Source organism: Patiria miniata, unplaced genomic scaffold (genome assembly GCF_015706575.1).
Source record: "Patiria miniata isolate m_02_andy unplaced genomic scaffold, ASM1570657v1 HiC_scaffold_27, whole genome shotgun sequence".
NCBI classification, from domain to species: Eukaryota; Metazoa; Echinodermata; class Asteroidea; order Valvatida; family Asterinidae; genus Patiria; species Patiria miniata.
The window spans coordinates 7,990,961-8,004,173 of NW_024037066.1; the positions used below are offsets into that span (position 1 = coordinate 7,990,961).

Sequence of the window (13,213 nt, forward strand, 5' to 3'; positions counted from 1 at the left end):
GAATTGTAAGGTCAGGGAACCAGTCTAGCTGGCTCGTACCCGTTCATAGGTTTGTAATCGATTGCAAACAAGTGCAATAGTCAATTGGGGCCAGTATTTGAAAAAAAGCCAGTTGTTTCCAACGCTGATCGGCCGATCAGCGTTGGAAATTGATACAAAAATACCACTTTTCTTGAAAATGACAGTATACCAGGTGCCATAATTTTACAGGATGCTTTAGACTGTCATTTACCAACATCCTATTAAGGTATTTCGCAAAAACTTGGTAGTTTTATTTTTCGATGTTTGCAAATGTTGTATATTCCCTTTAATGTCCGATCTCATATTTCAAAACATGTTCTATTGTACCAAAATGCAAACATGTGATAACGTCCTTTATACCATATTGATTCCTTTGGGTTGTGTTTTGCCTATGAGCTGTCCACACCAAATAGCTACGTTCCACACTTTGGCAAAACAAAAATCCCAGGACTTTTTTGTGTTTGTGCAGAAAGTGACATGATAAAAAGACTTTTATGTGGTCTGCAGTTGTTAGGGGGACGTGTGCGTCATCGTCTCAAAACTCGATCCTCGAGGCGGATGCTGCCCCAAAGCCGTGACTCAATTGACGCTATGAGTCTGAATGCCTCATCCCTCGATGCCGTTAAAAAATAGCATCTATTTCTTTCTTTTGTGAAATTTGGTTCTGGATGGTATCGAGTGTCATGTCCCTGTCTGGTCTGCTGACCATGGGTGTCTTCAAAGTGTAGCGCACATTGGTAAGAGATGCTGTTTGGTTATAGACTTGAAACAAGTCGGTAAACTGGGCCCGGATGCAAACAATTGGAGATCGTCGACTGAATTTGGGTTAATTCATTTTTTGTATAAAAAAAAATACTGTTGTGCCAAAAAAGTTGACATTCATTCTCATACAGTGTACCAGTATGTACATCTTCAAATGTACTGGTTCTATCGAAGAAGTTCAAATGAGTTTGGTTTTAAATTGATGCCTACATGTATACACATTACCACAGGTACGGTACCTTGTACCACATGTACATGTTTCTGTACATGTACAGTACATGTACCGTACGTACACGTATGAACATGGAGCTAGGAACACAGCTCCATGGTATGAACAGTTGGTATTTTATGTTTTTATGAATTCTATACAGCTGGAGCCCATGTACATGTACTATGTACTGTGTATGCATATGCATGCACAGGTGCGTGAATATTCAGGAACATGGTACGTGTGCAGTTAACAGTGCAGTAAAAAGAAATTGCACAGTAAATTGGTTCTTGGTATTGCTTTGAAAAGCCACTCACATGCACATTAAATCATGGGCAGCTTAGTGATCCCGGATATATCTTTAGAACTTGGAAAGGCTGCAAATGTGTATTCAAAATTCCTTCAGTCCATATTTATTGAAACATGAAACAGAGAATAAAGGAACACACATGGTACCGGTACCTTGTCATTGTACCTTTCTGTCTGCACTGCTAACTTCAAGGAGTGTAGATTTTTGTTGTCTGTAGGACTGGGGTGGGTTAAGTTTGACTTGCTTCCTTGTTACGTTTAGTTAATGATGTTTTTCTTCTCCTAACAAACATCTTGCTTGTTTTATTTAAATAGGCCTATTAATACTTTTATGTTCTATTTTAAGAATCTATAACGCAGAGAAAAGGCACACAAACAGATGCGCTGTGCAAGCAGACTGGTTCCCTGTCCCTACATTATCGATTCTGAAAGGGAGGCAGGAATCGGATCTGAATTATTGCTGGGCCACAAAAAATTCAAAATTTGTAAAATAATTATTCTAAAACTAAATGTGGGTGGATTTTTTTTTTCTTTCGATTAAAAATGAATTACTTTAATATCGCTAAGGGGAAAAAAAACAAGTATAAAACTTTTTGTTGTGAAACTTGAAAATAGCATGGAGATTACACTTTTTAATTTCTTGAGTCTGGCAAAGAAAAATATGTGCATAGGCGTGATAACAGGAGATCACAGCCATCGCAGCGCGGCAAGCACCTCTCACCTTACCGAAGGATGTGGTGCAGGGTCAGGAGCTGGCCAACTCAGACTCTAAGCCTCAACAAGATACAATGTAATTGGGAAGTGCAGCAATATTTCACAGCCGGTTAGGAAACAGCCAGCGGGGACCATGCAACATGACACTGGCTTGTCCTGGGTGGAAACTAATTTGATTTGGTTGGGGTTGGCGTTCTTTTATTTTAACATTTTTGGGGTGAGACATGATTTTTTTTGTGTAAGATGATTTTCAAAACCTGCCAGGTTGGTCTGGTTTCCTGGTCCTGTTCAGTAGGCTAGGTGGCGCATTATGCATATACTTAAATACATGTAAAAATGTAGGTCTGTGTTCATTATTAGTTATCCCACGAGCGCGAGTGGAACACGGACTAATGTACAAATGTAGTGCGTCTGTGTCTCACATGAGTGGGACGCAGACGCAGTACATTTTCCGTGTTCCACGAGCGTGAGTGGGATTAAAAATTTATCTTCAAGTAAACTTGATGCACCGTAAAGTTTGAACATGCATGCTGTACATGAAGAACGTTTTAGCGGTTGTCCTATGACACGTGCCGTGCACGGTGCAGCAGGAATGATGCACGCATCTTGGAATAGCGCGATACGCAGAGTGTGATATGGACCGCACAATGTTGTTGCCATGGATCGACCAATCGGGATCAAGGATTCAAGTGTGCTTGAAGACAAATTTAATGTACATGTACATGTACAGCCCCAAGCATCAATTCTCTTGCCTTTAAAGGCCACACAACAAAAGTTAAGAAATTTCAGAGCAGTAGTCACCGAGTTCTGTGACAAAACATAAAAATGAACATTGTATGCCAACATTCAGATCTGAAAGACATGTACCGTATTACAGAAAAAGTCTACTACTGGTATTGTGTGACAGTGGTATTATTTAGCTATCAAAAGTGCACGTAAACTGAAGGGCCCCTGTTTGTGTGAAACCCTAAATCCTGTGACTGCGTAACAGGAGGTTACCAGACAGACACCGCTGATCCAAGGTGTACTTTTGGGAGCCCCCTCTACAACAAGGCAAAAAAAAAGGCGCATGCCCCGGGGCTGCTGGTTGGGTCTTTGGGTTTTTGGCCCACTTGAAAAGAAACGATTGCACAGCATTTCATTCATAGGACCCGCAAATCACTGCTTTCGGATCCTCGAGACTCTCTGTATTCATTTGTATCACGGTGACTGTGTAAACGGATCAGAGAATACAACGCTGAGTCGGACCTTTTGTTGGTCGTGTTGGCAGTGTCCAGTCATGCATGTTGACTCCAGTTTTGACCAACGGATGCTTATTGCTGGAATAGGAATATACATGTACGTACATGTACATGTATGTAGATTTTGATTTAACATGTGTAGCGACAAATAAAAAGAAGTGTACCAAACTATAAAGTATGGTACATGTATACTGTACGTACGTATACGTACACATGATACAATGTGTTCATCATGTTCATGTGCTGTACATTGCACATGATGTTCACTGTACATGTACATGTACATGTACATCATCCATTTTGTACATGTACTAAAAGAATGTACATGTACCGGTACATGTGTCCATTTGATTTGGGATATGGTTTGCAAACAAAAGAATCTAGTCAAAAATATAGATTTGTAGTACATGTATTTGGCTTTATATCAAGCAGTCGGTGCATTCCACATACCGGTACATTCATGCACCAAGATGTAAGATGAAGCTTTTCTGAATAATTTTTGATATTCATTTCCTTCCACATTGAGTTGCAACGTGCAGAAGAGTTGATACTCAGATTGCACGTACTCAAGTTTATGTAGGCATTGAATTACAACAGTCACCGATAATGTATGAATACATGTAGCGGTACATTTCCTGCAAATAATCTCATTTCAATTCATTTTGTTTGTCATTACCAAAGACTGCTTGAATAAAAAAAAAATCAACTTCCTCCAAGCTCCAGTGCTCACACTATGAAGGAACGACAGCACAATAAGTAGGCTGTTATTTTTTAAAACCAATATTACGGATTTGATAGGTCCCTGGTTCGGGCAGCGAGTTGGAAAAAATCCGAACTTGTGGGGGCGCCCTTTACAGCGCCCCCAGTATTCAAATACAATACAACGAAATGACGTCATTCAGTTTTTCTGCACGAAACTTATCAAAATTTTCTCAGGTAAGGTTATCCAACATTAAAAAAGTTAGAGTACATGTACCGTAACAATTATATTGAGCTTGAAAAAGAGGAAAATTTTGCACGAACAACACCGCTTGTACTGCGCGCCGATACAGAATCAGCCTAGCAGCATGCACAGCATGAAATGCCATGTTGACTGGCATGACCTGCATGCATGAACTACTTTAAACCTACAAAACACAAAAAAATATCATATTAATATAAGGAAGGAGAAATCAAATTCGCAGACTTTGCAAAAACAGTCCTTTTTCATCTTGTTCCAAACGATGTTTGCTTTGTATTTTTTTCTTAAATATTTTGTTGTTAAATATCGAAAAGCATGTGTGCATTGATTGTGGCCCACTCAGTAGTGCAGCTGGTTTCCGTCCGTTCTGTGTACGATATTTTGGGTGACGGGAACCAGTGCATGAACATGCAGTACATACAATCAAGCAATGAGCATGGATAAAGGATCAGGCAAAACGTAGGGTTATTTATGGAAATGTGCAGTGATTCCTTTTTCTATTTAGTTTTGGCCAGACGCCGGGATTGCGGTTTAATTATTGAATCAATATCTTGTTATTACTTACTAATTTTTATTTTTTAAATATTTTTTTGGGTTTTTTTTCCCATCAAAAGTGGATTTTTTTTACCATTTCCAATTTGTTTTTTCGGTGGTGGACATTGGCCTCAAATGTGAGGTCAGTACTGCATTTCTACATGTTGTACATGTAGTTCATTGTCAAAAGCTAAATCACTAAAAAAAAAAAACCACCTCAGTGCACATGAATACATTGTACATTTATGTCGAGAAAGAGTGGGACAGTCATTTGACGGTCAAAATGTTACCGACGTCACCACAGGGAAAAAAGCAAACTGGTTTTTACCAATCATTTCTAACTGCATACATGTATTTCACTTGAAATATGGGTGCTTTTAAAGATGTTGACGTTATACTGTGTAATACTGTACAAGTTACAACATCGGATGAAAATATGAAAAAGATGTATATATTATGAACATGTATATGTACATTGGACTTGGTGCCCATGGAACAACAAAATGTGCCATTGAGTTCCCGTGTAGTCCTGAGTGGACTTTGGAGAATTAAGAAGCTTCCACAAAAAGGCCCTGATTTTGTCTAAAACATTGTTACTCATCAGCACGCCACTTTTTTTTTCTCATTCTCCTCCAACAGGTGATGCAAGCCCACTGTCCCCAGACCACCGGCGGGCTTCCTCCTCCGAAGACGGTGGTGGTCCCCTCCGCCCAAGTGGCCCCACCCCAAACAGCCGGGTGGCAGCCTTAGAGAAGCAACTGGCCATCGAGATGAAAGTCAAGCAAGGTGCCGAGAACATGCTACAGATGTACTCCTCGGGCGGGAAGGACCGCAAGATGGTGGCAGAGGCCCAGCAGATGCTCCAGGACAGCAAGGTCAAGATTGAGGTCATCAAGATGGAGATACTGAAAGTCCAGCAGAGTATGGCCAGCAATAATCTATCCTCGGACTCCACGCACATGGATGGTACAGATCTCGGTAAGAATTGCTCATTTATTTGTAATTAATTAACCCTCCCTCTCTGGCTAGCAAATTCAAGAAAGCCAACCCATCAGTCAAAATCAACCGAGTGACTGACAGTTGAGTGCTCCCTGCCTTCATAAAGCAGGATTGACTGGCTGTGACTGTTTACGTCACTTGATAATGCTATGCTTTAACTGTGGGTAATTGATAAGCCAGCTGTACCTACCAGTTACTTGCTTTTGTCTGTTGATGGAATATAAATAATCACAGTGCCTACAAGGAATATGATCTGACTGTTGGTGACTAGCCATGTACATGTATAAAGGCATGGCAGGGGAAGTGATTTTTTGACTGTCTGTGACTGTTCAGCCAGCATGAGGGTTAGTAATCAATGTAAAGATATGATTCATGCTCAGGCTGAATGCGAATGCAAAGTTGAGTTTGTGATGTCATGGAATGAATTTGATCTGGGAATTAGCAAAAGTGGAACACGTTTCACTCTGGTAAATTTTGCATAGAATATTTTGTGACATCAAATGTGTTTCACAATTGCATTTGCATCTAGTATGAACTGGCCTGAACTTGGTTCAGACATAGTTTCGATCTACCAGTTTTAATGTTGATTTTGGCAAATTTGATGTAAACATCACTGAAATACAGTATAAAACTTGCCAATAATCTGGTTGATGTTAGTAGCTGTACAACAGCCGCCGATTTCATGAAACTTTATGCAATGGCCTAAGTGCACTTGCGCCACAATTTATTGCGTAAGCTGCGCAACATATCACACTGCGCAACGTAGTTATGAAAATTTGCGCAACAAATTATGGCGTAACTTGCCCGCAATCATTTTAGGTGGCGTAACTTGTGGCATACTGACTGAAAAAAGACCTATTTTAACAGCAAACCGTGATCATCGTGGAGCCTGTTATTGCATAACTTCTCAAGGTTGATATACAAGACACTCACAGCTTTGTGTTTGAAGTAAATGAATTGCTTTTTTACTCGTGACTGAGTTTTAAGAGTTGCCGCATGATTCCGAAGAAATTTTCAAAATGGCAGGCGGAGGTGATTCAATGACTTTTTCATGAACGAACAAAATCATAAAAACCCCCAAGATGTTTAGATTATTGAAAACGTTGCGCAGCTGCGCCAAGTTTTGTGAAATCGATCGTAAGTTTGTTTCACAGCTGCGCAACAAATTTGTTGCGTATTGCGTAAGTCCTACGCATGGCGTAAGTTACGCATTGTTTCGTGAAACTGGCTGCTGATCTTTCACAGCCATTATATGACACTTCTGTACTTCGCGTTTCGAGAACCCAGCAACAGTAAGTTGTGTTGGATCAGGACTTAATCTAATGAAGTACATGTATGAGCAGGGTTCCAAGCATGTCCAGACTTTTCATTCCTTTCACTTTCATGTCTAAATTTGGGAACTGGGTTCCTTTGTCAAAATTGGCACCTGAAGTCATGATATGAGAGCCACAATAGAGAATGATGAAATGATACCACTATCATCTGAAATAAACAACTACTGACTTGGGGAAAACCCAGCAAAAATTGTTTTCTTAAATCTACATTTGTAGTCAATCTATAAATTTGAGGTCCAGTTTTTTTTCTGTCCCTGTTACATTTTATCGTTGTGATACACTCTATAATTAATTAACCCTTACCCTACTAGACCCTCCAACGCATGCCAATATGTGCCTCAAGAAAATCTCCTATGTTTTTTGCATGGCCCTCCAATATCTGCCATGTCATTTCAAGGGTAACTGGACAGGCACTCCAATACATGCCACAGAGAACAATGAGAGTCCTCTGATAACAATCAAGTGCCCCCAGCTGGTCAGTATCAGGCACCCTCCAGGGCCTCCAACTCCTGCCAATTGGAGCCTTCACTGCTACATCAAAGTATCCTCCAATAAACTGCAGCTGGAGGGCATTGGCATAACCAACTGACATGCAGTAAACTACCCTCAGAGAGTAAGGGTTTAATGCAGGCGTCCTCCAAGAGTGATTATGAATAGCAAGCTACCGGTACCTACCCAACAAGTAAAAGAAAATCATTCAGAGTTGTTTTAAATAATACTTGAATGGCCAATTACAAATACCAAGGTAACAGGGCAGGAAAAATGTCACACTTTGGACTCTAAATTTATGAAATGACCCAATTCAGATCAGCCAGTCAAGCCGCTGTCATCCTTAATGGTGACTCAGCCGTTGTGATACAATTTACTTTTAAAGTTTACTTAAAGTTAAAGCCATGGGAGGCAGAAAGTCCAGTTTCATATTCTGCACTTGCTTTGGGGGTCAGTTCTGTTTACAGCAAATCTGTTTTTTGTTATTTCTGAGCCGAGAACTAAACAGATTATTTTTGGATGATGCGTGGGGTTGTTATACCTGTATTTGGAAAGTTTGCGTGGAAAGTAAACTTCTTTGTTGGTTTCTACATGTATAGTCGGTATTGATAGTTGCCCACAAACGGTAGTGTGTGGGAATAATGACAGCTAATTATAGATTAGGTTACATTCTGTCAAATATGGAAGTTGCTTATATTCCAGAATTGTTGCTGCTTGATTTCTGTACGTATCCATGGGGAGATGATTAATGTCTATTTTGATAAATGACAAGCAGGTGAAATGACCCCGTTTTTTTTTTTAATGTAAATATTTGAATGTAAAAATCACAGCCCATCCTGAACAGAGAAGCTTTGCTGGGTCACAAACTAGAATTGTTTACCGACAATTGAGGGCGCTATTCATAACAGCCTTTCGGTTCACCTAACTTGGAGCCAAATGAAGCCTGCATTGTATTTCAAATCAAAAAGCCGGGTATCAAGACAAGGCTTCTGCCTTCATGAACAGTATCTGATCACCATCTGTATTGCACGCAATTATGCACAGTACAATATCGAGTACAATACCGTGCAATAAAGAATTATTGTCAAATGAGTCATCCAAGTCATTTACATGCACATGCACAGGCTGGGATTTGTATGATTATTGATGTTACCGGGTAATTTACAAATGCAGTTTTTGTACATAGGTTTTACAATTTGATTTGTTTGCAATTACATAAATACACAAATTGTTATGGACATGTGTATAGGATGTACTGGTATACATGTAGGCCTATCTTGTTTGTTAACATGTATTACACATAAGGTACCGGCACATGTTGTGGCCAGCTGATGTATATGTACATGGCTACATTTGTATGCTTCTCAAATATACAATTCATGTTTGAAAAGAGAGCTAATTAAGTTGGGAAACCTTCCAATTGTAGTTTGTACCAAATAGAGATTGAATCTGAAACAAGACACCAGTGGTCTGTCAATGAACTGTATTCAATTCAAGTTCACACTTTTTATGACCCCTGAATCATCTGTGATTTCCAGGTAAAACAGATACCATTATCTCTGAGGTTAGCAGCTAGTAATAAAGGATGTGGCTCTTTGTAACATTGTGCAAATCTGGAAAAGATTGTTCAGGGATGGGGATTGGAAGTACGGTACAAGTACAATACACATGCATACATGTGTGGACATACATGTACATGTACACATGTACATTTATTCGTGGAGGAATAATGTATTTAAATTAAGTGTTTCTGTTTACATGCACATTTTTGTACCAATATGTACTGGTATGCATGAACAAACATGTACTTTGATACTCCCACTTGTCATGCGTGTAGACTGATATTTTTGGGATGGTGTTGGGGATATTCTCGAATAATGGGGTACAAGTAATATAATGACCTGAATTTTGGAAATCTTTTAGAATTTTTGTCTTGAAAGTTTCAATTACAATGTAACTGTCAAACTTCAACACATATATCCTCTAAGATACAAAAGTTATGAGACTTCATTCCCCCTCCCCTGCAGTGTCAATGTTTGAATAGAATTTTGACGGAAGTTGAAAAAAAAATATAAACTCACTGAAATTTTCACTTGTGAAAAAAATGTCTATGCCCACTGACAATTCTTTACAACACGTGAGTAACAAGACAATGCATCCAGCTGGCCAAGTGTTAATTGTTTATGACTGAGTCACCCAACAGTAAGGCCTTTTTTATTTTGTTGGGTGGGCCAGCCCTGCACTTGCACACATGCCCATTGGCTGATTGGTTTGTGTACAAACCTAACCACATGGACAGTGAAAACAACAGGCCTCAGTGTTGGGGCACCAGTAAAACCACGTGTTAGCTTCATTACACGCTGTGTGATCCCTGTTGCAAATGAATGACTGTTTCTTTGGGAATGAAAAAATTGCAGTGGTTGAACAGTCCATGCTTTGTCTTCACTTGTGATCTTTGTGCCTACCATAGTTTGCCCTTTTTTTTTCTTGACTGACTAACAAGAAAGAAAGTGTCTGTTAATTTGGTTGGTCGTTTGTTATCTTGTGGATGGGAAAGTTGTGTCAATTTGTCAAACCATAGCTCGATGTTTACACTGATTTTTTGATTTGCTACAAGCTACCACAGTCACCATGATTTTTTGCCTAGTGGGTGAGTACAAGTGTAGTAAATAAAATGTACAAGTAACCTGTTATTTATTGTTTTGTTTATAAATTCAAGCAGGTTTAAGTTTAATGTGGTAGCTAGTGATCCGTCAAACCTAGAAGTCATATTTGAGGTGGTGCCGTGCTTGCGTGCATGCGTTCTTAAAGATGAGGCGCACGCATTTTGGTAACACTAACAGTATTGGTCAAAAGGAGCTTGGAGTGCATTCGTTCTACCTGAGCGTGACTCGCACGAACTTGGTGCATCTGCAGTGCCACCTCAGAAAATGGATGTTGCTGAATTAGTCTATTTAACCAGTGTAGCGTGAATATCCGACTCCATGAAATGTGGACTCATTGGTAGTACTGCCCACGCGTGAGTACGATACTATGCTATTTTTAGGATCGTTTCGGGAGAGTGACCTGTCACGTGCGAGGGATCAACCAATAATTGGGAAATAGGGGTCCGATTTTCATAGGAGTCGGATTTTCATGTGACACCGGTACGGTACATGCATAGATGTACCAGTAGTTTTCAACATACCGGTACATACGGTACATGTACGTGTACATACCAGTATGGTACCGGTATATTACCGGTACATCAGTGTTCTCCAACATGTAGAACAAACCTGGCGCCCCGCCATGCTTTCTGCGGCGCCTGCCATGTTTAAGAAGTCCCCGCCAAGCTTTAAAATCCTGCCGCCAGGTTTAATTTTTTTGACTCTACAGTGTACATTTACAACTAAAATAATTGATTTCAGTTGTTTTTCCACACATTAACAATGTATTTCGATGTCATAACAAAAATATCCCAGCCCGATCGGGGTTGTCTTAAAATCTTGCTGAATCAATCACACGCACGGCCGGCCGTGCAAACACCAGCGATTCCCCATGCACTGTACGTACTATACTATTAGGTATGCACGATGTACAGTACACACTGACAACTGAATACCCAGCTCCGGAGTGTGCCGATACTTCAGGTAGCGACAACCCCGCCGCAAAAATAGATATCTGTATTAGTACACACACACACCAGCAGGAGAACGTATGGCAGATCTTACGTGCAGCCCACCGACTTTCTTTTTCTCAGTGCTTGCACGCGCGGTACACAATATAATACGCGTTTTTGTACGAGGCAAACGAGCTCGAGGGCATGACACGCGTGTACATGGTGTTCCGATCATGCCGATTGTCAAAAGTTATAAATGGCGATCGTGTATGGGCCCGGTTCCCAAAGAGAACAAAATCCACTTTTAATTTATTTGACTTACCAAACTAGTTGGCGACATTTAAGAACATACAGGTAGGTCATAAATAGAGGGAAATTTGGGGGGAAAATGACGATGACAACGACAAAACGCAACATGAAAATAAAGATGACGATCGCACGGCACCGGCACCACCCATAAAATCGCGTTAAAAAAAACGTAATTTGTATCCCATTTTGTTTTTCAAAATTACAAAAAGGTGTCATTTGATCTGAGAGAAGTCTGCTTTAGGTTGAAAAGCAACTTTGTGAATGCTAAAAAAATCGGGGGAACTGGCCTGGAGAATCGCCTCAGATTGCACCACAGAGCATCTAGAATCCAAAATTTTTCCGGGGCCCTTAAGCGGGCCCCGGACCCCACGCCGTAAGGGCTTCGCGCTCCGCGCTCGCAGGAGTACCCGCCGACCCCAGCGCCAACCTTTAATTTTCAAAGTTGGAGAACACTGTACCGGTATATTACCGGTACATGTACATGTATCGTACCTCTGTGTACCGGTACATATGGTATGTACAATTTATAATTGTACATGTATTTAAAACCGGTACGTTGTACTTCTCTGCACGTTGTAATACTGTGAAAATTAATACTGTTTAATGAGGCACATTATTTTGTCTGTAGGATCATTCAGGCCTCACAGTGAAAGCTTTAAAACCTATAAAAACATATAATTCAACTTCAATTCAATTATTGTAATACCGGTACCTGTTGAGGTTTGAGCTCAGTAGGTACATGTATATACTGTAATGTCCCAACAATATGCACCAACTGTTTGGGTCTCATAACCATATTCAGTTGCTTTGCATCCATTGATTGTTTTTTTCTCCCTAAACGAGACATTTCAGGTGGAATGATTTCACCGGATATTTTGGTACCATCCTTGTCTTCACTTGTACAAATGGTACATGTAGAGCAATGTTTGTTCAATAAATCGGTACATGTACACTACATGTACGGTACATGTAGGTCTGTTTCCGGGTAATTAACAGCGTTCCTACCGGTACTTCCCTTTACAAATTTGAGTTGAACAGGAACATGACACATTTTGCGAATTCTTTAAACCGTATATTTCAGTAGTATTTTCATGATTCCTTGCAGGTTATCGCCGGGCCTCTGCTGCCGATCTGCACCTGAGCCCTCTAGAGTTTCGCATTGAGGAACTCAGACATCACTTTAAGATTGAGCTGGCTGTAGTGGAAGGGTTCAAGAATGTGGCCAAGATGCTGAGTGAGAGCAGATCTGACAAGAAAGGATTGGCGGAGGTAAAGCTCAAACCTGTCCACAAATTTTAAAATTACGTTGTGTATGATTCCCCCCCCCCTTAATATTGATGTACGGCATCTTTTTTTTGCCAAATGGAGGTCATGGTTCGAATCCCACCCGAGTAAGCTTGTGAATTTTTTTCGCAAGCCTCGGACAACACTGAGTGTTCAGTGTTTATGAAATTATGTCGGTGAAGGACATTTGTAAACCAAACATTTAATTTTCATCTCACCAACGCAACATTTCATCGTACAGATTTTATGGTTGTCATTGTCGCTGTTCAAAAACAGATCATTTTGCAATATTTTTGTCAGGCTGAACGAGGAATGCTTGAGTCCAGTCATAAGCTGGACATCCTGAGGCTAGCCCTAGAGAGGAGAATCAAGGAGCTACCTCTGCAATCAGACTCGGAGAAGATACAGCAGATCAAGGATGAACTGGCCACGGGGAAGTCTCAGGTGAAT

General features: G+C 40.3%; 1 protein-coding gene across 1 annotated transcript in view; it reads left to right on the forward strand.

Annotated features, from left to right (window-relative positions):
• LOC119734453 (serine/threonine-protein kinase N2-like) overlaps window positions 1-13,213 on the forward strand; it is a 44,504-nt gene that overhangs the window by 12,906 nt on the left and 18,385 nt on the right. The window contains exons 4-6 of the mRNA XM_038207958.1: window positions 5,390-5,728; window positions 12,585-12,748; window positions 13,064-13,207. Coding sequence (XP_038063886.1) covers window positions 5,390-5,728; window positions 12,585-12,748; window positions 13,064-13,207 — 647 coding nt within the window. The remainder of the gene's footprint in view (window positions 1-5,389; window positions 5,729-12,584; window positions 12,749-13,063; window positions 13,208-13,213) is intronic.